This window comes from Delphinus delphis, chromosome 15 (assembly GCF_949987515.2).
Source record: "Delphinus delphis chromosome 15, mDelDel1.2, whole genome shotgun sequence".
In the NCBI taxonomy this organism is placed as follows: domain Eukaryota; kingdom Metazoa; phylum Chordata; class Mammalia; order Artiodactyla; family Delphinidae; genus Delphinus; species Delphinus delphis.
In genome coordinates, this window is record NC_082697.1 from 47,715,885 (window position 1) to 47,742,474 (window position 26,590).

At 42.6% G+C, this 26,590-nt stretch overlaps 1 protein-coding gene across 3 annotated transcripts in view; it reads right to left on the reverse strand.

Moving 5' to 3' along the window:
* Window positions 1-557: 557 nt before the first annotated feature.
* Window positions 558-26,590, reverse strand: part of ZNF133 (zinc finger protein 133) — a 28,513-nt gene continuing 2,480 nt past the window's right edge. The window contains exons 1-4 of one of the 3 annotated variants that reach the window (XM_069541391.1): window positions 17,471-17,814; window positions 13,164-13,290; window positions 12,586-12,681; window positions 558-2,463 (exon numbers count right to left, since the gene is read on the reverse strand). In XM_069541391.1, the coding sequence (XP_069397492.1) occupies window positions 707-2,463; window positions 12,586-12,681; window positions 13,164-13,290; window positions 17,471-17,503 (2,013 nt within the window). In that variant the 5' untranslated portion in view covers window positions 17,504-17,814 and the 3' untranslated portion in view covers window positions 558-706. Of the gene's footprint in view, window positions 2,464-12,585; window positions 12,682-13,163; window positions 13,291-16,736; window positions 17,815-26,590 lie in introns of those variants that run through there. The other 2 variants (XM_069541392.1, XM_060031319.2) reach the window with 2 other exon arrangements.

Consider the following 26,590-nt stretch of genomic DNA (forward strand, 5'->3'; position numbering starts at 1 on the left):
TTATTCCTGTTACCGAAGGGCTTAGGAGGGCACCTGCTTACAGGCTGTCTCATTATCGGAGCACCATGTTCTTGGTGATCTCAATGGGTGTGACTGGAGACCCAAGGTTGTCATAGCCGGAGGACCAGGCTCTGAGACTGGAGTGCTGGGGACAATATGTTGTCAAGGGGGCCCCAAGACATGAGGACTAGGGACTAAAGCCTGAAAAAAAGCAATAAAGGTAGTTAGGGGATGATTCAGCAAAGGCAACAATGTAGATGTTTCAGAGCCAGGAGGAGAGGGGCAAGAAAGGGGGCTGCGGATGAGAGGAATGGCTAGGGGAAGCCATATTTCCTGGAAGATTCCCTCCCCTCACCTAAATCCCCTGAATACAGTCCCCAGATTCTCTCCCTATACAGGACTTTTCCAATAAATACGGAGTGACTCAGTTCTTATGTCTTAGAAGGAATTGAATTTTTATGGAATAGTGGACTCAATAGCTCAAGATTTCCGTTAACACTCCTTATTCCCTATCTTTATAGAGGAGTGAATGAAATACACAGCCAAGGTTTGTAAAGAAGCAGTTTATTAGAACAAAAGACCACAAAACATGAAGACTTAGCATGGAGGAAGTAAACGAAGGCAAATGTCCTTTGACCACTTACGGAATGCGTTTTATGAAAGTGTACGATGTTTGATTATCCAGTCCTCACCACCGTCTTCACTCTCAGAGAGAGTGCAAGGGGTCAGAAGATTGCTCTGAGTAGGCCTCGGGGTCAGACTGAAGTCGCAGTTTGTGGTGGGCGGACTTCATCCTCCTGTGTCTGCTGAGGTGAGACTTCTGGCTAAAGCCCTGTCCACACGTCTTGCACACGTAAGGCTTCCTGCCCTGGTGTGTCATCTGATGTAAGATGAGGTGTGACTTTTGGGGAAAGCCTTGGCCACACTCTCTGAATAGACAGGGCTTCTCTTCCGAGTGTACCCATTTGTGCGTGATTAAAGCTGACTTATTGCTGAAGCCGAGTCCACACTGCCTGCACGTGTAAGGCTTTTCCCTCGAGTGTTTCCGCCTGTGCCGGATGAGACCTGCCTGGTGACTGAAGCCTCGCCCACACTCCCTGCACACGTACGGCTTTTCCCCTGAGTGTGTCCTCTGGTGTGCAACAAGGTTTGACTTCTGGCTGAAGCCTCGCCCGCACTCCTCACACACCATGGGCTTTTCCCCTGAGTGTGTCCTCTGGTGTCTGATGAGATTTGACTGCTGGCTGAAGCCTCGCCCACAGTCCTTACACACAATGGGCTTATCCCCTGAGTGTATGTTCTGGTGTCTGTTGAGGTGTGACTTGAGACTAAAGCCTCGCCCACACACCCCACACACGTAAGGCTTCTCCCCAGTGTGTGTCCGCCTGTGTGAGATGAGGGTTGAATTCTGGCTGAAGCTGTGCCCACACACGCCACACACATAAGGCTTCTCCTTGGAGTGTGTCCTCTGGTGGTTGACAAGGGTGGTTCTCTGCCTGAAGCACCGCCCACACTCCTTGCAGGCATAAGGCTTCTCCCCGGAGTGTGTCCTCTGGTGTGAGATGAGGTTCGACCTGTCGCTGAAGCCCAGTCCACAGTCACTGCACACGATGGTCTTCTCCTCCAAGTGCGTCCTCTGGTGTCTGACGACGGCTGACTTCTGGCTGAAGCCTTTCCCACATTCCTGGCACACGTAGGGCTTCTCCCCAGAGTGTGTCCGCTGGTGTATGATGAGGTTTGACTTCTGGCTGAAGCCTCGCCCGCACTCGCTGCACATGTAAGGCTTCTCACCTGAGTGTGTCCTCTCGTGTATGATGAGTGTCGACTTGCGGTTAAAGCCTCGCCCACACTCCCTGCACACGATGGGCTTCTCCCCCGAGTGTGCCTTCTGGTGTCTGGCAAGGCTTTTCTTCAGGCTAAAGCCCTTCTCACACACCCCGCACACATATGGCTTCTCCCCTGAGTGTATCCTCTGGTGACTGAGCAGGTTTGTCATCTTGCTGAAGCCCAGGCCACACTCCCCACAGTTGACTGTTCCAAATCCTAAGACTTCTATCCTCTTCAACAGTCTGTCTGTTTCCTCGGGATTCCCCGTCTGAGCTGGGCTGGCCACTCCCTCCATGCCTTGGATGCCATCCCCAGAGTTGACCGGCTGCTGCTGGGGTGGCGGCCTGGGGAACACACCTGAAGTCCTTTTCTTTGTCTTTCCAAACAAAGGCTGGGTGCCTTCTCTCTCCTGACCTTCTGCTTTGTCATTCCAGGGATTTCCATCAGAGGCTCGCTGCTGCTGCTCCTGCTGCTGATCCCCAGGGCACGGAGCTCCTGGCCGGACAGGCTCTTCTGCACACCAGCACGTGAAGATCCAGGGAGGGTGACTACACAGCATGTGCTGCATGCGGAGCTGCTGACTGGAGAAGTCTGGAGGGCGGAAGGGACCGAGGTGGAGTTCTGGCTTTGGTTCTGCTGCAGAGAGAGAAGCGTGAGTCAGAACTGAGACCCGAGGCAGCTGGAGCAGTTCTGCCTCATCTGATGTTAAGACTTGATTCCCTGTTCTTCCAAATGCTTAGAACTTATGGGCTACCCGGCAAGACTTCCTTCACAGGACCTGCTACATTTACCTCCTAACGCCCAGCCACCACGGTGATAGAAACTGGGCCCAAACGGTATTCTATGACAGAGAGATCTAACCACAGGACCCTCGTGGAAGGGTCTTTGTCTCCCCTGTTTCCCTAGGAGAATGGGGTGGAAGGAGAGCAGTCATTCAGACTGGAGGACCCCTGGTGGAGGAGGCAGCATAGTCGTGGTTAAAGAGATCACGAGCAAAAACACCTGAACTGGAGTGTCCCACCTCACTAACAAATATTCATTAGAGGATTACTTTGTACCAGAATTTCTACAAGGCAGTAGGCGTTCAGCAATAAACAACACAAACATAGTCTAGGCCCCCCACTGAATGGTACCCCTGACCAATTCAAGCCCTGTTAACTTCCGTAATTAATCTAAATAAAAATTTCCCCAGGGGGAGGAACCAAGATGGCGGAGTAGAAGGACATGCTCTCACTCCCTCTTGCAAGAACACCAGAATCACAACTAGCTGCTGGACAATCATTGACAGGAAGACACTGGAACTCACCAAAAAAGATACCCCACATCCAAAGACAAAGGAGAAGCCACAATGAGACGGTAGGAGGGGCACAATCACAGTAAAATCAAATGCCATAACTGGTGGGTGGGTGACTCACAGACTGGAGAATAATTATACCACAGAAGTCCACCCACTGGAGTGAAGGTTCTGAGCCCCACGTCAGGCTTCCCAACCTGGGAGCCCGGCAACGGGAGGAGGAATTCCTACAGAGAATCAGACTTTGAAGCCTAGTAGGAATTGATTGCAGGACTTCAACAGGACTGGGGGATACAGAGACTCCACTCTTGGAGGGCACAAAGTAGTGTGTGCATTGGGACCCAGGGGAAGGAGCAGTGACCCCAGCGGAGACTGAACCAGACCTACCTGCTAGTGTTAGAGGGTCTCCTGCAGGGGTGGGGGGGTGGCTGTGGCTCATCGTGGGGACAAGGAAACTGGCAGCAGAAGTTCTGGGAAGTACTCCTTGGCGTGAGCCCTCCCAGAGTCTGCCATTAGCCCCACCAAAGAGCCCAGGTAGGCTCCAGTGTTGGGCTGCCTCAGGCCAAACAACCAACAGGGAGGGAACCCAGACCCACCCATCAACAGTCAAGCGGATTAAAGTTTTACTAAGCTCTGCCCACCAGAGCAACAGTCAGCTCTACCCACCACCAGTCCCTCCCATCAGGAAACTTGCACAAGCCTCTTAGATAGCCTCATCCACCAGAGGGCAGACAGCAGAAGCAAGAAGAACTACAATCCTGCAGCCTGTGGGGGGGAAAAAACATTCACAGAAACAGAGACAAGATGAAAAGGCAGAGGGCTACGTACCAGATGAAGGAACAATATAAAACCCCAGAAAAAACAACTAAATGAAGTGGAGATAGGCAACCTTCCAGAAAAAGAATTCAGAATAATGAGAGTGAAGATGATCCAGGACCTCAGAAAAAGAATGGAGGCAAAGATCGAGAAGATGCAAGAAATGTTTAACAAAGACCTAGAAGAATTAAAGAACAAACAAACAGAGATGAACAATACAATAACTGAAATGAAAACTACACTAGAAGGAATCCATAGCAGAATAACTGAGGCAGAAGAATGGATAAGTGACCTGGAAGACTTGAATGGTGGAATTCACTGCTGCGGAACAGAATAAAGAAAAAAGAATGAAAAGAAATGAAGACAGCCTAAGAGACCTCCGGGACAACATTAAACGCAACAACATTCACATTATAGGGGTCCCAGAAGGAGAAGAGAGAGAGAAAGGACGCAAGAAAATATTTGAAGAGATTATAGTCGAAAACTTCCCTAACATGGGAAAGGAAATAGCCACCCAAGTCCAGGAAGCGCAGCAAGTCCCATACAGGATAAACCCAAGGAGAAACACGCTGAGACACACAGTAATCAAATTGGCAAAAATTAAAGACAAAAATTATTGAAAGCAGCAAGGGAAAAATGAAAAGTAACATACAAGGGAACTCCAATAAGGTTAACAGCTGATTTCTCAGCAGAAACTCTACAAGCCAGAAGGGAGTGGCATGATATAAAGTGATGAAAGGGAAGAAACTACAACCAAGATTACTCTATCTGGCAAGGATCTCATTCAGATTCGATGGAGGAATCAAAAGCTTTACAGACAAGCAAAAGCTAAGAGAATTCTGCACCACCAAACCAGCTCCACAACAAATGCTAAAGGAACTTCTCTAAGTGGGAAACACAAGAGAAGAAAAGGACCTACAAAAACAAACCCAAAACAATTAAGAAAATGGTAAAGGAACATACACACCAATAATTACCTTAAACGTGAATGGATTAAATGCTCCAACCAAAAGACACAGGCTTGCTGAGTGGATACAAAAACAAGACCCATATATATGCTGTCTACAAGAGACCCACTTCAGACCTAGGGACACATACAGACTGAAAGTGAGGGGATGGAAAAAGATATTCCATGCAAATGGAAATCAAAAGAAAGCTGGAGTAGCTATACTCATATCAGATAAAATAGACTTTAAAATAAAGAATGTTACAAGAGACAAGGAAGGACACTACATAATGATCAAGGGGTCAATCCAAGAAGAAGATATAACAATTATAAATATATATGCACCCAACATAGGAGCACCTCAATACATAAGGCAAGTGCTAACAGCTATAAAAGAGGAAATCGACAGTAACACAATAATAGTGGGGGACTTTAACACCTCACTTACACCAATGGACAGATCATCCAAAATGAAAACAAATAAGGAAACAGAAGCTTTAACTAACACAATAGACCAGATAGATTTAATTGATATTTATAGGACATTCCATCCCAAAACAGCAGATTACACATTCTTCTCAAGTGCACACGGAACATTCTCAAGGATAGATCACATCTTGGGTCACAAATCAAGCCTCAGTAAATTTAAGAAAACTGAAATCATATCAAGCATCTTTTCTGACCACAACGCTATGAGATTAGAAATGAATTACAGGGAAAAAAACGTAAAAAACACACATGGAGGCTAAACAATACGTTACTAAATAACCGAGATCACTCAAGAAATCAAAGAAGAAATCAAAAAATACCTAGAAACAAATGACAATGAAAACATGACGACCAAAACCTATGGGATGCAGCAAAAGCAGTTGTAAGGGGGAAGTTTATAGCTATACAAGCCTACCTCAAGAAACAAGAAAAATCTCAAGTAAACAATCTAACCTTACACCTAAAGGACCTAGAGAAAGAAGAACAAACAAAACCCAAAGCAGAAGGAAAGAAATCATAAAGACCAGAGCAGAAATAAGTAAAATAGACACAAAGAAAACAACAGCAAAGATCAATAAAACTAAAAGCTGGTTCTTTGAGAAGATAAACAAAATTGATAAACCATTAGCCAGACTCATCAAGAAGAAGAGGGAGAGGACTCAAATCAATAAAATTAGAAATGAAAAAGGAGAAGTTACAACAGACACCACAGAAATATAAAGCATCCTAAGAAACTACTACAAGCAACTCTATGCCAATAAAATGGACAACCTGGAAGAAATGGACAAATTCTTAGAAAGGTATAACCTTCCAAGACTGAAACAGGAAGAAATAGAAAATATGAACAGACCAATCACAAGCAATGAAATTGAAACTGTGATTAAAAATCTTCCAACAAACAAACGTCCAGGACCAATGGCTTCACAGGTGAATTCTATCAAACACTCAGAGAAGAGCTAACACCCATCCTTCTCAAACTCTTCCCAAAAATTGCAGAGGAAGGAACACTCCCAAACTCATTCTATGAGGCCACCAGCACCCTGATACCGAAACCAGACAAAGATACTACCAAAAAAAAAAAAAAAAAAAAAAAATTACAGACCAATATTACTGATGAATATAGATGCAAAAATCCTCAACAAAATACTAACAAACAGAATCCAACAGCACATTAAAAGGATCAAATACCATGATCAAGTGGGATTTATCCCAGGGATGCAAGGATTCTTCAATATATGCAAATCAATCAATGTGATACACCATATTAACAAATTGAAGAATAAAAACCATATGAGCATCTCAATAGATGCAGAAAAAGCTTCTGACAAAATTCAACACCCATTTATGATAAAAACTCTCCAGAAAGTGGGCATAGAGGGAACCTACCTCAACATAATAAAGACCATATATATGACAAACCCACAGCAAACATCATTCTCAATGGTGAAAAACTGAAAGCATTTCCTCTAAGATCAGGAACGAGACAAGGATGTCCACTCTCACCACTATTATTCAACATAGTTTTGGAAGTCCTAGCCACGGCAATCAGAGAAGAAAAAGAAATAAAAGGAATACAAACTGGAAAAGAAGAAGTAAAACTGTCACTGTTTGTAGATGACATGATACTATACATAGAGAATCCTAAAAATGCTACCAGAAAACTACTAGAGCTAATCAGTGAATTTGGTAAAGTTGCAGGATACAAAATTAATGAACAGAAGTAACTTGCATTCCTATACACTAATGATGAAAAATCTGAAAACGAAATTGTGGAAACACTCCCATTTACCATTGCAACAAAAGGAATAAAATACCTAGGAATAAACCTACCTAGGGAGACAAAAGACATGTATGCAGAAAACTGTAAGACACTGTTGAAAGAAATTAAAGATGATACCAACAGATAGAGAGATATACCATGTTCTTGGATTGGAAGAATCAATATTGTGAAAATGACTATACTACCCAAAGCAATCTACAGATTCAATGCAATCCCTATCAAATTACCAATGGCAGTTTTTATGGAACTAGAACAAATCATCTTAAAATTTGTATGGAGATACAAAAGACCCCGAATAGCCAAAGCAGTCTTGAAGGAAAAAAATGGACTGGAGGAATCAGACTCCCTGACTTCAGACTATACTACAAAGCTACAGTAATGAAGACAATATGGTACTGGCACAAAAACAGAAACACAGATCAATGGAACAAGATAGAAAGCCCAGAGATTAAACCCACACACCTATGGTCAACTAATCTATGACAAAGGAGGCAAAGATATACAATGGAGAAAAGACAGTCTCTTCAATAAGTGGTGCTGGAAAACTGGACAGCTACATGTAAAAGAATGAAATTACAACATTCCCTAACACCATACACAAAAATAAACTCAAAGTGGATTCAAGACGTGAATGTAAGACCGGACACTATAAAACTCCTAGAGGAAAACATTGGAAGAACACTCTTTTTTTTTTTTTTTTTTTTTTTTGGAAGAACACTCTTTGACATAAATCACAGCAAGATCTTTTTTGATCCACCTCCTAGAGTAATGGAAATAAAAACAAAAACAAATGGGACCTAATGAAACTTCAAAGCTTTTGCACAGCAAAGTAAACCATACACAAGACAAAAAGACAACCCTCAGAATGGGAGAAAATATCTGTAAAGGAATCAACGGACAAAGGATTAATCTCCAAAATATATAAACAGCTCATGCAGCTCAATATTAAACAAACAACCCAATCCAAAAGTGGGCAGGAGACCTAAATAGACATTTCTCCAAAGAAGACATACAGATGGCCAAGAAGCACATGAAAAGCTGCTCAAGGGCTTCCCTGGTGGTGCAGTGGTTGAGAGTCCACCTGCCGATGCAGGGGACACGGGTTCGTGACCCGGTCCAAGAAGATCCCATATGCCGCGGAGCGGGTAGGCCCGTGAGCCATGGCTGCTGAGCCTGAGCGTCTGGAGCCTGTGCTCCGCAACAGGAGAGGCCACAACAGTGAGAGGCCCACATACTGCAAAAAAAAAAAAAAAAAAAAATAGAAAACACTCCCATTTACCATTGCAACAAAAAGAATAAAATATCTAGGAATAAACCTACCTAAGGAGACAAAAGACCTGTATGCAGAAAATTGTAAGACACTGATAAAAGAAATTAAAGATGATACCAACAGATGGAGAGATAATACCATGTTCTTGGATTGGAAGAATCAATATTGTGAAAATGACTATACTACCCAAAGCAATCTACAGATTCAATGCAATCCCTATCAAACTACCACTGGCATTTTTCACAGAACTAGAACAAAAAATTTCACAATTTGTATGGAAACACAAAAGACCCCGAATAACCAAAGCAATCTTGACAATGAAGAATGGAGCTGGAGGAATCAGCCTTCCTGGCTTCAGACTATACTACAAAGCTACAGTAATCAAGACAGTATGGTACTGGCACAAAACAGAAATATAGATCAGTGGAACAGGATAGAAAGCCCAGAGATAAACCCACGCACATATGGTCACCTTATCTTTGATAAAGGAGGCAAGAATATACAGTGGAGAAAGGACAGCCTCTCCAATAAGTGATGCTGGGAAACTGGACAGGTACATGTAAAAGTATGAAATTAGAACACTCCCTAACACCATAGACAAAAGTAAACTCAAAATGGATTAAAGACCTAAATGTAAGGCCAGACACTATCAAGCTCTTAGAGGAAAACATAGGCAGAACACTCTGACATAAATCACAGCAAGATCCTTTTTGACCCACCTCCTAGAGAAATGGAAATAAAAACAAAAATAAACAAATGGGACCTAATGAAACATCAAAGCTTTTGCACAGCAAAGGAAACCATAAACAAGACCAAAAGACAACCCTCAGAATTGGAGAAAATATTTGCAAATGAAGAAACTGACAAAGGATCAATCTCCAAAATTTACAAGCAGCTCATGCAGCTCAATATCAAAAAAACAAACATCCCAATCCAAAAATGGGCAGAAGACCTAAATAGACATTTCTCCAAAGAAGATATACAGATTGCCAACAAACACATGAAAGAATGCTCAACATCATTAATCATTAGAGAAATGCAAATCAAAACTACAATGAGATATCATCTCACACCGGTCAGAATGGCCATCATCAAAAAATCTAGAAACAATAAATGCTGGAGAGGGTGTGGAGGAAAGGGAACCCTCTTGCACTGTTGGTGGGAATGTAAATTGATACAGCCACTATGGAGAACAGTATGGAGGTTCCTTAAAAAACTAAAAATAGGGGCTTCCCTGGTGGCGCAGTGGTTGGGAGTCCGCCTGCCGATGCAGGGGACACGGGTTCGTGCCCTGGTCCGGGAAGATCCCACATGCCGCAGAGCGGCTGGGTCCGTGAGCCACGGCCGCTGAGACTGCGCGTCCGGAGCCTGTGCTCTGCAACGGGAGAGGCCAGAACAGTGAGAGGCCCACGTACCGCAAAAAAAAAAAAAAAAACTAAAAATAGAACTACCATATGACCCAGCAATCCCACTACTGGGCATATACCCTGAGAAAACCATAATTCAAAAAGAGTCATGGGGGCTTCCCTGGTGGTGCAGTGGTTGAGAGTCCGCCTCCAATGCAGGGGACACGGGTTCGTGCCCTGGTCTGGGAAGATCCCACATGCCGCGGAGCGGCTGGGCCCGTGAGCCATGGCCACTGGGCCTGCGCGGCCGGAGCCTGTGCTCCACAACGGGAGAGGCCACAACAGTGAGAGGCCCACGTATTGCAAAAAAAAAAAAAAAGAGAGTCATGTACCAAAATGTTTATTGCAGCTCTATTTACAATAGCCAGGACATGGAAGCAACCTAAGTGTCCATCAACAGATGAATGGATAAAGAAGATGTGGCACATATATACAATGGAATATTACTCAGCCATAAAAAGAAACGAAACTGAATTATTTGTAGTGAGGTGGATGGACCTAGAGTCTGTCATACAGAGTGAAGTCAGTCAGAAAGAGAAAAGCAGATACTGTATGCTAACACATATATATGGAATCTAAGAAAAAAAAAGTTCATGAAGAACCTAGGGGCAAGATGGGAATAAAGACACAGACCTACTAGAGAATGGACTTGAGGATATGGGGAGGGGGAAGGGTAAGCTGTGACAAAGTGAGAGAGTGGCATGGACATATATACACTACCAAACGTAAAATAGATAGCTAGTGGGAAGCAGCCACATAGCACAGGGAGATCAGCTCAGTGCTTTGTGACCACCTAGAGGGGTGGGAAAGGGAGGATGGGAGGGAGGAAGATGCAAGAGGGAAGAGATATGGGAACATATGTATATGTATAACTGATTCACTTTGTTATAAAGCAGAAACTAACACAGCATTGTAAAGCAATTATACTCCAATAAAGATGTTAATAAATAAATAAATAAAAATGTATCCGCTAAGTATCTAAGTTATTCTGCTAAAGAAGGTAAAGGAAAATTTGCTCTTCATTAATGAACCGTTAGGAAATATCATCATGAAAATGGAAAATTAAATAAAAGTAAATGGAAATGACAAAACTGAAAAAATACCATATCTAAAAATGAAAAATTCACTGGCCAGAACTTAGTAGCATATTGGAGATGACAGATCAACAGAAATCAATCTGAAGAACAGAGAGAGGGGAAAAAAAAAAAAAAGACAGGCTCAACAACCTGTGGGACAATGTAAAAAGGACTAATACACATGTAACTGTAGTCCCCAAAAGGGGGAGAGAGGGGAACAGAAAAAAACCATGATAGGGCTTCCCTGGTGGCGCAGTGGTTGAGAGTCTGCCTGCCGATGCAGGGGACACGGGTTTGTGCCCCGGTCTGGGAAGATCCCACATGCCGCAGAGCGGCTGGGCCCATGAGCCATGGCCACTGGGCCTGCGTGTCCAGAGCCTGTGCTCCGCAACGGGAGAGGCCACAACAGTGAAAGGCCCGTGTACCACAAAAACAAAAAAACAAAAAAAAAACCATGATAGAATAATGCCCAAAAATTCCCCAAATTTGGCTCTAGCCATACATTTATAGATTCAGAAATCTCAGCAAGCCCTAAGCAGGGAAAATACAAAGAAAAGCATGTTTCCTCAGTTACGACACAGTCAAAGAGCTGAACACCAAACATATACAGAAAACTCTGAAAGTAGTCAGAGGTTTAAAAAGAAAAGTAACAAAAAAACCAAGGTAATAATTGTGTAAATGACAGCTGATTTCTCATCAGAAACAGCAGAGGCCAGAACAGGGGAACAGTATCTTTAAAGGAGTGAAAAAATAAACCAAACTAGAATTCTATATCCAGTGAGAATATCCTTCGAGAATGAAGATAAAATACACATTCAGAAAAACAAAATTTAAATGAATACACTGCCACCTGTACAAGAAATGCTAGACAACTAAAATGCTATCAGGTAGAAACTCAAATCTTCAGGAAAATAAGAGCACAGAAAATGGTAAATTATCTGGATGAGTATAAAAACACTTTTTCATTTGATTAAAAAATACGTATGAGTGCTTAAAACAAATATTTTAACATTGTATTAGGGAGTTTAGAAGGTATAGAGGGGCAGTACAAATGACAACTACAGAATAAAGCAAGTGGGGAAAAAGGTTTAATTTGAAGTGTGCAATTGCACTGTTCTTAAATTTTACATAAAGTGGTATCCAGAATAAGTAGAAAAGGAAAAGTGAAGGCTGTATATTGTAATCCCTTTGAGCAGGGGTCAGCAAACTTTTTCTTAAATGGCCAAAATAGTAACTAGTTTAGGCTCTGGGGGCTAAGAGACAAAATTGAGGATTATATAGGTATTTACATAACCGTTTAAAGTTTCACCCTCCTGGGTGAAATCCATTCTTACAATTTTTTTAGAATTCCATTTCAATTTCCCAGTTGGCTTTTTATAGCCTTCCTTCCTCCCACTGGGCTTGCCTTTTTTCTTTAGCTCACTCAGTTTTACTTCCACATTCTTGCTTGATCTTTTAAAAATATAGTAACAAGAGCAAGAAGCCTATGAATGTGGGAGAGAACTGAGTGAGGCAGAGAGGGCAAAAAGGGAAAGCTCGAGTGCAGATGAAGGGCTGGAAGGTCACATGGTGGGCAGCACACAGGGTGGCCCCAGGGCCAGCACAACAGCCTCCCTCCCCAGCACCTGAGCGACGCCTTCTTGCCCCCAACCCCCTGGGCTGCCCAGTGTTCCCCACTCACCCGGGCCGGTGGCAGGTGGGCATTTTCTCTCTTCTCTCCAGGTTTCCTTCCCTTGCTCCAGCTGGGTGATGAGTTTGGGTTTAGAAAATGGAATCCCTGCTCATAGGAAAAGAAAACAATATGGCTGTAGGTTATAGGCTCAAAAGCCAGTTCCTGAACTCAGAGCCACACTGGGTGGGGAATTTCAAAAGGTGGTGGGAAAGACCTGAGAGTGGGGAGCTCTCTGCAGGGGAGGGGAAACCAGGATGACAGCTCACTGACCCTACTCCATCCTGGGGAGAGAACAACTCCCTCATTTAAAAGAAGATAATAACTAGGAAGACATGTCATGCTTACCCAAGAGACTGGGAGAAAAGGCCTAGAAATGCAGATTATCACATACACAACACACAGACACACACGCACCTCTACACATTTCAATTCTACAAAATCAGACCTTCTCTGGGGAAAGAGGGAACAGAGTGTCTCTGCTTTTGAGTCCAACCCAAAGGCAAAGTCAGAAAGCAAGACAGCTGCTTCAAGCACAGCCTAAAGTACCCAGCTGCTGGGATACGGGTCCTGAGAGATGCCAGGCTTACCCAGCGAGACCAGGTTGCTGTAGTTCTCCAGCATCACCTCCCGGTACAGGGACCTCTGAGCAGGGCTCAGCAGCATCCACTCCTCCTGGGTGAAATCCACAGCCACATCTCTGAATGCCATGTGTGCCTGTAACACAGAACACAGCCCTGCTCACCCAGGAGCCAGCCTTGCCCAGGACTCAGGGTCAGGGGCAGGCAGAAGCCTGCCCGGGGAGAGGTAGGTGAGATATCTAGATCTTGTCTTTGACCCTGGTGCTCTGTGTTCCAAGACTTTTAACCCCTGTCACTATTGAGGCAGTGGCACTTAACCTACACATTCGAGATACTGAATAGGCTGTTTCGGAGAATACCTACCAAAAAATGGAGTCTTTAACTTTTGGGAACATTAGGCTGAGGGAAGAGCAAATAACAAGAGCAAATTTAGGCTGAGGGAAGAGCAAATAACATAAAAATTAAACAACAGTAAAGCAACAGACTTTAAGAATTTAAAAGAATAGTCTGAACAATGTTTTTTTTTTAAGCTTTGGTTCTGTTACTTGTTTGTTTATTTATTTATTTTTGGCTGCGTTGGGTCTTCGTTGCTGCACGTGGGCTTTCTCTAGTTGCGGCGAGTGGGGGCTACTTTTTGTGGTGCATGGGCTTCTCACTGGGTGGCTTCTCCTATGGCGGAGCACGGGCTCTAGGCACGCGGGCTTCAGAAGTTGTGGCTCGCGAGCTCTACAGCACAGGCTCAGTAGTTGCGGCGCATGGGCTGAGTTGCTCCACGGCACGTGGGATCTTCCCGGACCAGGGCTCGGACCCATGTCCCCTGCATTGGCAGGCGGACTCTTAACCACTGCGCCACCAGGGAAGCCCTGAACAATGGTTTTAAATGTTGAAGCATCAGAATGAAGTTAGTACCATTCAATTATGGCAAAGACCAAATACAACTCAGTCCTTCCCTTCAATCCCATGGGGCCTCTTCGGCCTTCCCTGGCCTGAGAGGCACAAGCAGCGAGTGGTAAAGAGCATGAACTTGAATCCTACTGCCTTGGTTTGGGGCCCACCCCCCCGTCAACTAGCACCTCTGTTTTCTCACTTACGAAATGTGGGTAACAGTCCATTAAACTTCCCGTCCCACACTGTGGATGCTCAGCGTGGACGTTCTTGGCTACTTGGTCTACAAATTCATCTCTATGTGCCATTCTCATCCGCCTGCCCCATTTTACTATCTTTACCTCGACACTATTTCAAAATGGAGAGTGCACTGGAATACAGACATCAGGAAAGGTTTCATGAGAGGCCCAGGAACTTGGTCTTGAGGGAAGGGCAGGAATCAAGGGAAGAGGAAGGTGCCAGGTATTCCTGATGAGGCGTGTGGGGAGCAAAGCAGAGGACACTGTGGGCCAAGAAAGAGAGAGCCTGAATCATGGGAAGCAGGACCACTTGGGAGGAATAAAAGGCACCTAGTGGTAGAATACAGAATAGGTCGCGTGTAGTAGCAGCCTGTAGGTTTTAAATTTTTATTGTAAAATATACAGAAACATTTTACTACTTTTACCATTTTTAAGTGCATATTTCAGTACATTAAGTATGTTGACACTGTTGTACAACCACCACCACTTTCCATCTCCAGAATTTGTTCATCGTCCCATGCTGAAACTCTGTAACCATTAAACCCTGACTCCCTCTTTCTCACAAACCCTGGTAAACAACCATCATTTTACTTTGTCTCCATGTATTCAATATTTGGCTAGTCTGTGTATCACAAATAAGTGGAATCATACAGTATTTGTCCTTTTGTGCTGGCTTATTTCATTTAGCATAATGTCTTCAAGTGTCAGCCATGTACTCCAAAGAAGACATACAGACGGCCAGGAGGCACATGACAAGATGCTCCACATCATTGATTCTTAGAGAAATGCAAATCAAAACTACAATGAGATATCACCTCACACTAGTCACCATCAAAAAGTCTACAAACAATAAATGCTGGAGATGGTGTGAAAAGGGAGCCTTCCCACACTGTTGGTGGGAATGCAAATTGGTGCAGCCACTGTGGCAAACAGTATGGAGGTTCCTTAAAAAACTAAAAATAGAGCTACTGTATGATCCAGCAATCCCACTCCTGGGCACATATCCAGAGAAAACCATGGTTTGAAAGGATACATGTACACCAATGTCCACTGCAGCACTGTTTACAACAGCCAAGACATGGAAGCAACCTAAATGTCCATCGACAGATGAATGGATAAAGATGATGTGGTACATATATGCAATGGAATATTACTCAGCCATAAAAAAGAATGAAATAATGCCATCTGCAGCAATGTGGATGGACCTGGAGTGACGTAAGTCAGACAGAGAAAGACAAATATCATATGATTTTGCTTATATGCAGAATCTAAAAAAAAAAAAAATGACACAAATGAACTTATTTACATAACAGAAACATTCTCACAGACTTAGAAAACAAAAATGGTTACCAAAAGGGAAAGGTGGGGAGGAGGGATAAATTGGGAGTTTGAGATTGACATATACATACTACTATATTTAAAATAGATAACCACCAAGGACCTACTGTATAGCACAGGGACCTCTGCTCAGTATTCTGTAACAACCTAAATGGGAAAAGGATTTGAAAAAGAATAGATACATGTATATGTATAAGTGAATCACTGTGCTGTACACCACAAACAAAACATTGTGAACTATACTACAATATAAAATTTAAAAAAAATTAAAAAAAAAAGTTTCAGCCATGTTGAAGCATGTACTCAGAATTTCCTCCTTTTTAAGGCTAAAAAATACTCTACTGTATGTATATACCATTCCTCCACAGACGGACACTGGGTTTGTATCCACCTTTTAGCTATTGTGAATAATACTACCATACAAATTGCTTTCAGTTCTTTTGGGTATATATTGCTGAATCAAATGGTAATTCTATGTTCAGTTTCTTCAGGAAACTGAAGTTGAATTGCTGAATCAAATGGTAATTTGAATTGCTGAATTGAATTGCTGAATCAAATGGTAATTCTATGTTCAGTTTCTTCAGGAAACACTGTACTGTTTTCCACAGAAGCCACACCATTTTATATCCCCACTAACAATGTAAAAGGATTCTAGTATCCCTACATCCTTGACGACACTTGCTGCTCTCTGAGTTTTTGGTAATAGCCATCATGTGAAATGTATAAAGTGATCTCTCATTGTGGTCTTTATTTGCATTTCCCTAATGATTAGTGACACTAACCATCTTTTTATGTGCTTATTTGCTATCTGTATATCTTCTTGGCAAAAACGTCTATTCAAGTCCTTTGACGGTTCTTGAATTGGGGTGTTTGGTTTTTGTTGTTGCTCTCTGAGATCTTTATATATTCTGGACATTAATTACTTATCGGATATATGACTTGCAAATATACACTCTTTAATGCACAAAAGTTTTTAACCTTGATAAAGTCCAATTTATCTATTTTTTCTTTTGTTGCCTGGGCTTTTGGTGTTATTACCCAACAAATCATAACTAAATCCAACTTCATGAAGCTTTTCCTCAATGTTTTCTTCTAAGAGTTTTACAGTTTTAGCTCTTACCTTTTTAGGTCTTTGATCCATTTTGAGTTAATTTTCATTCTCTTCCATGTGGGTATAAGTTTTCCCAGCAGTGTCTATTGAATAGACTGTCCTTTCCACATGGAATGGTCTTGGTAGTGTTGTTGAAAATCACCTGATCATACATCCGTGATTAAGTTCTGAGCTCTCTGTTGCTGCTCTCAAGATTCTGTTGCCTTTGGCTTGATTTTAATGTATCTTGGTGTGGGTCTCTTTTAAGAGGTTATCCTACTTAGAGTTCATTAAGCTTCTTGGTTCCTCTTCATGTTTTCTATCTCTTTACTGACATTTCCATTTTGTTTTTACATTGTTTTCTTGACCTGGTTCATGTTTTCCATTAGCTCTGACAGCTGTCTTAGAGTCTTTTGTCTAGTAAGCCCACATAGTATGGCAACTCTGGAACTCAGATTCCCCAGATTTGCTTGGTTTTTGTTTTTGTTGTTGTAGTGTGTCTCCGTGCCAGGGTTCAATCTGAGGTGTAAACTAAAGGTTTTTCTTGCATCTTTTCTGATCCTGTGCCTTTCCACGGGTAGTATTTCCAGGGATGGTAACTTCCTAAACTGACCAAGTCATGGGTCAAACAGGCTGCAGGTAAGATAAGTTACACTTCCAGGACTAGAGCTGGACTTTGCCAGGTGCCAACAAGGTGGTCAAGACAAGAGAAAGGATTGTGTCCATCCTGCGACAGCCAGTGTGGAAATGCAGGAAACACTCACCATTACCCTGGCTTCCCAGGACCCTGTGGCCATTTTTCCTGGTATCACTAAAGGATGATATCTCAGAAGGCAGATCCGTGTAAGGAAAGCAGAAATTAGAGGGTGTCAGCTGGAAATGCTCTCCCAGTGAGCGAGGCAGGGTCTGCTCTCCAACCCCACAGCTGGGGGAGGGGTGGCACGGTGGAAGTGTAACACTCTGGTTTTTACCAGGGCCCTGGAAAAAAGTTCAGAGTCAGGCCTTCAGTAGGTTTGGTCCCAAACTCTCCTGATCCCAACAAACTAAATGTAGAAGGACGTTTTTCAGGCTCTCTACTTGACTGTAGATGGTAACACATCATTATTAATTTGAGGGGTTGTGAAAATGGTATTATTGTGGTTGTTTTTTTAAAAAATATACACTGAAGTATTTATAGATGAAATGATCCATGGGATTGCTTTTAAAAACACTTCAGGAGGGCTTCCCTGGTGGTACAATGGTTAAGAATCCGCCTGCCAATTCCGGAGACACGGGTTCAAGCCCTGGTCCAGGAAGAACCCATGTGCCATGGAGCAACTAAGCCCATAAGCCCTAGAGGCCGTGCTCTGCTGAGCCCTAGAGCACGTGCTCTGCAATGGGAGAAGCCACAACAATGAGAAGCCCACGCACTGCGGCTGCAACAAGAGAAAGCCCACGGGCAGCAATGAAGATCCAACACAGCCAAAAATAAATAAATGTATTTATAAAAACAAACAAAAAAAAAACACTTCAGGAAAAATTGGACAAACCACCCCCCTCCCAAGATTGCTACACAGTGTTTACTGTTAAAGCTGGGGTTTTATTATAGTTTCCTTGCTTTGAATATGTTTGAAATTTTTCCATTAATAAAAAATTATTAAAAAATTCTCAAACACCAAAGGAACCCAAAAACCAAAAACCCAAATGCAACAAATATGGCAAAATATAAACAAGTGTTAAATCAAGATGATGCACATAAGGACGTTCATTATGCTACTGACTCCTTTATTTTTAAGATTTTTCTTTTAAAACGTAAAAAGTATATACAGAAAAAACACTGCATTGTGAACAAAACCAGAGAAACCTAAAGCAATAATGAAGGACAAAAATTGGCCATTAGAATCAATTATCAATTCATTTCCCCTTTGGTAACCATACGTTTGTTTTTGAAATATGTGAGTCTGTTTCTGTTTTGTAAATAAGTGCGGGGAACTAAGATACTGCAAACCACACAGCCAAAAAAAAAAGAAAGAAATGAAGACTAAATTGTAAGACACCAAGGAAGAATAGAGTGAAATGAAAACATGATGGCCACTGAAAGCTAACAGGAGGAGATGAAAATGAAAGAAAGAAGTAAAAAGAGTTAGAGAAAAAATGGTTGAAATGGAAAACAGACAAACAAAGAATTTCATTTGTATAATTGCAGCTCCTGCAGAAGAAAACAAAGAAATAAACCAAAAAAGGGTTGGGGTGGGGGTGGGGAGGGAACAGAACTAATATTTAAAACTATAACCCAAGAAAACTTCAAAAATAGATGACATGAATCACAGCAATATCTTTCTTGACCCACCTCCTAGGGTAATGAAAATGAAAACAAAAATAAACAAGTGGGATCTAATTAAACTTAAAAGCTTTTGCACAGCAAAGGAAACCATAAGCAAAATGAAAAGACAACCCACAGGATGGGAGAAAATATGTGCAAATGAAGCGATCACCAAGGGATTAATCTCCGAAATATACAAGCAGCCCATGCAGCTCTGTGTCAAAAAAACAACCCAATCAAAAAATGGGCAGAAGAGCTAAATAGACATTTCTTCAAAGAAGACATACATATGGCCAAAAAGCACATGAAGAGATGCTCAACATCACTCATTATCAGAGAAATGCAAATCAAAACTACAATGAGGGATCACCTAACACTGGTCGGAATGGCCATCATCAAAAAATCTACAAACAATAAATGCTGGAGAGGGTGTGGAGAAAAGGGAACCCTCTTGCACTGTTGGTGGGAATGTAAATTGGTATAACCACTATGGAGAACAGTATGGAAGTTCTTTAAAAAACTAAAAATAGAACTACCATATGATCCACCAATCCCACTCCTGGGTATATACCCAGAGAAAACCATAATTAGAAAAGATACATGCACCCCAATGTTCACTGCAGCACTAGTTACAGTAGCCAGGATATGGAAGCAACTTAAATGTCTATCAACAGAGGAATGGATAAAAAAGATGTGGTACATATATACAATGGACTATTAGCCATAAAAAAGAATGAAATAATGCCATTTGCAGCAACATGGATGGACCTAGAGATAATCATACTAAGTGAAATAAGTCAGAAAGAGAAAGACAAATATCATGTGATATCACTCATATGTGGAATCTAATTTTTTTTAATTTATTTATTTTCTTTATTTTTGACAGCGTTGAGTCTTTGTTGCTGTGCGCTGGCTTTCTCTAGTTGCGGCGAGTGGTGGCTACTCTTCCTTGCAGTGCATGGGCTTCTCACTGCGGTGGCTTCTCTTGTTGTGGAGCATGGGCTCTAGGCGCGCAGCCTTCAGTAGTTGTGGTGCCCAGGCTCAGTAGTTGTGGCTCAGGGGCTCTAGAGCACAGGCTCAGTAGTTGTGGTGCACAGGCTTAGTTGCTCTGTGGCATGTGCGATCTTCCCGGACCAGGGCTCGAACCCGTGTCCCCTGCACTGGCAGGCGGATTCTTAACCACTGCGCCACCAGAGAAGCCCCTGGAATCTAATTTTTTAAAATGATATAAATGAACTTATTTACAAAACAGAAACAGACTCGCAGATTTCAAAAACAAACTTATGGTTACCAAAGGGGAAATGTGGGGGGGGGGGATAAATTAGGAGCTCGGGATTAACATACATACACTACTACATATAAAATATATAGATAGATATAGATAGATAACCAACAAGGACCTACTGTATAGCACAGGGAACTCTACTCAATACTCTGTAATAACCTATATGGGAAAAGAATCTAAAAAAGAATGAATATATGTATATGTACAACTGAATCACTTTGCTGTACACCTGAAACTAACACAACATTGTAAATCAACTGTACTCCAACAAAATTTTTTCTTTAAATGACCTGAATCTAAATATGAAAGGGCTTACAGAGTACAAGGGAAGAATTGACTCACAACCAACAACTTCAAGGTATCTACTGAAAAAACTATCAGACTTTGAAGAATAACAACAAAAATCCTAAGTGACTCTAGGCAAAAAATATACCAGACTTCCATCAGACTTTTCATAATCGTCATTCAACCCTTGTGCATTGCTAGGGGGAATGTACAATGGTGCAACCACTATGGAAAATAATATAGCAGTTCCTCAAAAAATTAAAAATAGAAATTATCAAAAAAAAAAAAGAAATTATCATATGATCTACCAGTTCCACTTCTGGGTATTTCCCCAAAAGAATTGAAAGCAGGGACTTGAACAGATATTTGTACACTTGTGTGAGCAGCATTATTCATAATAGCTACAATGTGAAAGTAATCCAAGTGTCTGTCAATAGATGAATGGATAAACAAAATGTGGTATATACATACAATGAATATTATTCAGCCTCAAAAAAAATTCTGACACATGCTACAACATGGATGAACTTTAAAGATATTATGCTAAGTGAAACAAACCAAACACAAAAGGACAAATACTGTATGATACCACTTATATGAGGTACCTAGAGTAATCCATAGAGACAGGAAGCAGAATGAAGGTTGAGAGCAGTTGGGGGGAAGGGGAAATAGAGAGTTACTGTTTAATGGGTACAGAGTTTCAGTTCTGCAGGTGGAGAGTGCGGATGGTTGCACAACAATATGAATGTACTTAACGCTACTGAACTATACACTGAAAATGGTTAAGATGGTAAATCTTATGTTATATATATTTTACCACATTAAATGCATGGCAAAAATATACCATCATTCAAAGCAATAAGAAAATATTCCACCATGACAAAGTGGGATTTACCCAGAAACGTAAGACTGGTTCAATATTAGAAAATCCATTACTATAATACACTATATTAATGAACAGATCCAAGAAGAAAAATCATGATTGCATTTATACATGCTGTATATTCTTTAACAAAACTCAACTTTAACATTCTTTAACAAAACTCAACTCTCATTCTTCCAATATCCAATTCAATGTAAGATTGATGAATCCATAAAACTTTTCATTTTTAATTTTAGACTTAAAAAGAAGTTGCAAAAATGTCAATTCCCATATAACCGTCACTTAGTTTTCTCTAATGTTAACATCTTGGAAAACCAAAATACAATGATCAAAACCAGGAAATTAACATTGATATAATACTATTATCTAAACTACAACTCTTAACCACATTTCAACAGTTTTTCCACTAATGTCCTGTCCTTCCTCTGGTCCAGATATCAACTGAGCTTCCAACATTGCATTTAGCTGTCATATATCTTTCATCTCCTCCAATCTGTGACAGTTCCTTCTTTCATGAAAGTGACATTTTTGAACAACATCCGTCAATTTTGGTTTATCTGACTTTTAAAAAATGATTAGAATGATAGTTCATTTGGGGCTAGAATTCCTCAGAAGTCATGTGTCTTTTTCAGTGCACCCTATCAAGGGGTTCGTGATATTGATATGTTTCATTATTGACGATGTTAACCTTAATCTTGATCACTTGGTTAAGGCAGTGTCTGCTGGCTTTCTCCATTACAAAGTCACTCTTTTTCCCTTTATAATTAATATGTATCTTGGGAGAGATACTTTGAGATTATACAAATAACGTATTTCTCTTCAATCTTCCACCCACTAATTTCAGCATAATTTTGTGGGACCTGTCTGCAACAATTATTACTGTGGTGTTGACCAAATGACAATGTTCTATTTCCCTCTTTCATTCTAAATTCATTAACTGGGGACTTCCCTGGTGGCACAGTGGATAGGACTCCATGCTCCCAATGCAGGGGGCCTGGGTTCGATCTCTGGTCAGGGAACTAGATCCCACATGCATGCCACAACTAAGAGTTTGCATGATGCAACTAAGGAGCCTGCCTGCTGCAACTAAGACCCGGTGCAACCAAATAAATAAATAAATAAATATGAAAAATAAATAAATTAATTAATTAATTGGAATTCTTCTGTAAGCAAGAGTTGTCCCTTCTTATTTATTTCAGCGTGGATTTACAGTTTATCCTATGGGTTATATTAGAATATTATCACTTTATTATATGTGGAATCTAAAAAAATGGTACAAATGAACTTAAAAAACAGAAATGAGTCACAGATATAGAAAATAAACTTATGGTTACTGGGGGGAAAAGTTGCGGGGGGAAGGGATAAATTGGGAGATTGCGACTGACATATACACACTACTATATATAAAATAGATAGCTAAAAAGAACCTACTATATAGCACAGGGAACTCTACTCAATACTCTGTAATGACCTATATAGGAATAGAATCTAAAAAACAGTGGATATATGTATATGTACAACTGATAACTTCGCTGTACAGCAGAAACGAACACAACACTGTATGGCAACTATACTCCAATAAAAAAATAAAAGAGGATGAGGTGAGAGAGTAGCATTGACATATATACACTACCAAATGTAAAATGGATGGATGGGAAGCTGCTGCACAGAACAGGGAGATCAACTCAATGCTTTGTGATGACCTAGAGGGGTGGGATAGACAGGGGTGGGATAGGGAGGGTGGGAGGGAGGCTCAAGAGGAAGGGGATATGGGGATATATGTGGGGATATGGGGATATATGTATACATATGGCTGATTCACTTTGTTGTACAACAGAAACTAACACAACATTGTGAAGCAATTTTACTCCAATAAAGATGTGAAAAAATAAAATAAAAAGAATATTATCACTATTTTGCTGCTCAAATTATTTCAACTTCAAACATTGGGAGCTGCTTCAGACTGACCTCATTCCTGCTTTAACCAATAAATGTGGCACAAGTGACAATGTGTCAGTTACAAGCTTAAGTCTTTTTTTTTTTTAATATTTATTTATTTATTTTGGCTGTGCTGGGTCTTAGCTGCAGCATGTCGGATCTAGTTCCCTGACCAGGGATTGAAGCCAGGCCCCCTCCATTGGGAGTGTGGAGTCTTACCCACTGGACCACCAGGGAAGTCCCACAGGCTTAAGTCTTAAGAAGGCTACACAGCTTATGCTCTCAGGAGGCGCGAGATGCCACTTTAAGAACTTCAACTCCCCTGCTGGAGGGACCACACAGAAGCAGAGGCCCCGATACTCCGCGAAGAGAGAGTGTGGGGCCCAAGTGCCCCCAGCCTTCCAGCCAGTCCACTAAAGCACCAGATGTGTGACGGAACCGTCTTGGATGGTCCAACCCAAAAGAGTCCACAAGTGACTTTGGGGGAAAATTCAGCTGGATCTATAACTCCCACGGAGCAGAAGGACTGCCCAGCGGATTTAACCGAAGGAACTGGGAGAGATGATAACATGGTGGCTCCTCTACGCCATGGTCTTGGGGAGCTTGTTGTGCAGCAATCAATAATGAAAGCCCTCACAGACATGCTGTGCCTCTGCCTTCTTCAGCTCTGTTAATGACAGAAGCATCCTTCCCATCACCCACATGCTGACTCGGGCACCAGGTGTACTTCTCTTCCTGCCAAATCACACCAGTTACCAAGGCCTACTGAGTCCACCTCCAAGAACTCTCTATGCCTCCCACCCCAACCCCATCTGGGGAAGGGACAGTCCCTCCTGAGAGAGGCTCTGCAGACCATCTCCCGACATCCCGGCCAGCCTGATCCATTCCTCCCAGAATTAGCTCCACCTACACATGGCTGGATTACTTATTAAAAATGTCCTAAGCTCTTACTGTGCGACAGACACTATCTTAGACCCTGGGGATACAGAAGTGAACAAAGACAAAAACATCTGCCCTCACTGACATGCAAGTTTAGAGAAGGAAGATGGACATATTAAATTAACAAATAAAACACACACCAGATCAGAAAGTAATGAGTGAGATAAAGAAAATAAAGCAGGGAAGCAGAAAAGAAGTAACACAAAAGAGACGGGGTTTTGAGATTTTAAATAGTGGTTAGGAAGGCCTTGCTGAGAAGATGATTGAATAAAAATCTGAAGGCTGTGAGGGATGAGCCAAGTGAGTAACTTTGAAGAGAGCATCACATGCAAGAGAACAGCCAGTGCAAAGGCCCTGAGGCGAGAGTTGGCCTGGCACAGTCAAGACACAGAGACAGTTCACTGTGGCTGGTATGCGGTGACTGACACTGAGTGGGGGAGGTTCTGACTTTGACTGAGGTGAGAAGCCACTGGAGGTCTTTGAGCAAATGCATGACCTGCCTGCTGAACTGACTAATACAGCTGTACTGAGAGGGACAAGGAAGGAAGCAGAGAGATCACTCAAGGGCTATGACCATCCAGGTGAGGTGGTGGCCCGGACCACAGCAGGAGCGACGGAGGCTGCTTACTGGGGATATGGAGTGTAAGAGCAAGAAAGGAGTCGAGGATGACTCCGAAGTTCTGAGCCTGAGGAAGCTGAAGGCGTTGCCATGTCTCTGCTCCCTTTTACAGCTGAACTCCCTGAAAGAACTGTCCATCCTCCACGGGGGCGGGGCATGTTTACAGGAGTTGATCAGAGTTTGTTGTTGGACACATCAAGTTTGGATGCCCATGAGATAGCCAAGTGGAAATGCCAAGTAGACAGGAGACTGGGATTTGGAGTTGAAGGCAGAGATCTTGGCTGAACCTCAGAGGGATGGCATCTCAGGCCTTGAGAGTGGACAGGGCCACCAAGGAGAGATGGAGCTGAAGCGGGGCCTTCCACAGGGGTTCTGGGAGTAAAGAAGCCAGCCAAGGAGACAGAGGAGGCGCAGCCTATGAGGTAGGAGGAAAACCTGGAAACCAGGGACAGCAACATGAAAGGAGATCCTAAGACGAATGCAACTATGTAAAATGTTACTGAGCATGGACTGGTATTTAGCCACAGGAAGCTCAGTGGTAACTTAGACAAAGAATATTTTTTAGTGGGTGAAGCTGAAAAGCCTTACGGGAATATTTAAAAGGCAATGGAAGGATATTAACGGAGACATCAAGAAAAGAGAATTCTTTCAAGGAGTTTAGCTCTGAAGGGGAGGAAAGCTGCAGGGCAAGAGCTGGAGGGAAACTGTGGTCCCTGCTCTGCTCAGGACCCTTTACTGGGTCCCTCCCGCACCCACATCAAGTCCACACTAACTTGCTATTCAGGGCTCACTCCACTAATGCCCACAGCGCACTCTCCAATCAGACTCCCCATGTGAACTTCCATCCTTCCAGCAAGGATGACACTCATGTCTTCACCATGCATCACTCACTTAGTCTCACTTAACCCGGCACTCATTTAACCCGGTCCCAGGAACCCTATCAGTGGCTCAAGAAGCACAAGATGAGGCACCCGACCGTCAAAGGACCACCTCCCAGTCCAACGGGACAGCTGGACAGTCATGACACAGCCTGAGCCCTGGGGTCCTGATGTGTCAAGCATCCCACAGCGAATGGGAGCCCGGGAATACTGCCGGGGACGTGCAGCGTGCTCTGCCGGGGGAGCCCGTCCCAGCTCATCACAGGAGTTGATGCTCAAGCAGAGAGGTACGGAGAAACAAAAGCAGACAATGGAATAAGTTTCCATGCAGCTGTAAAGCAGGCTCTGACGAGTGTGGGGATTAGGGGAGGACACTGGAAGGGTGACTTGGAGAACAAGTTGGAAGCATTAATAATAATTCTAACGAACAGTTACTGAGTATTTATGTACTAGGCGCTCTAACCGCATGGCTAGGGTTATCACACCCAACATCCCTGTCAGGTGGACACCATTCTGATCCCCATTTGGCAGATGAGGAACAGAAGGCTCAGAGAGGCAACATAACATGCTCAGGGCCACACAGCTAGATATGGTGAAACTGAGATTTGAATCTGGGCAGTCTGACTTTGGAGTGGGGACAGAAGCAAACGATTAGAAAGGTCCCTTTCTAGCAGGCTGAATGGCAAGATCAGTATTTATACCTCAGGTGCCCAACTCAAGAGGCAGTGGTGGGGGAAGGGGGGGCAGAGGGAGAA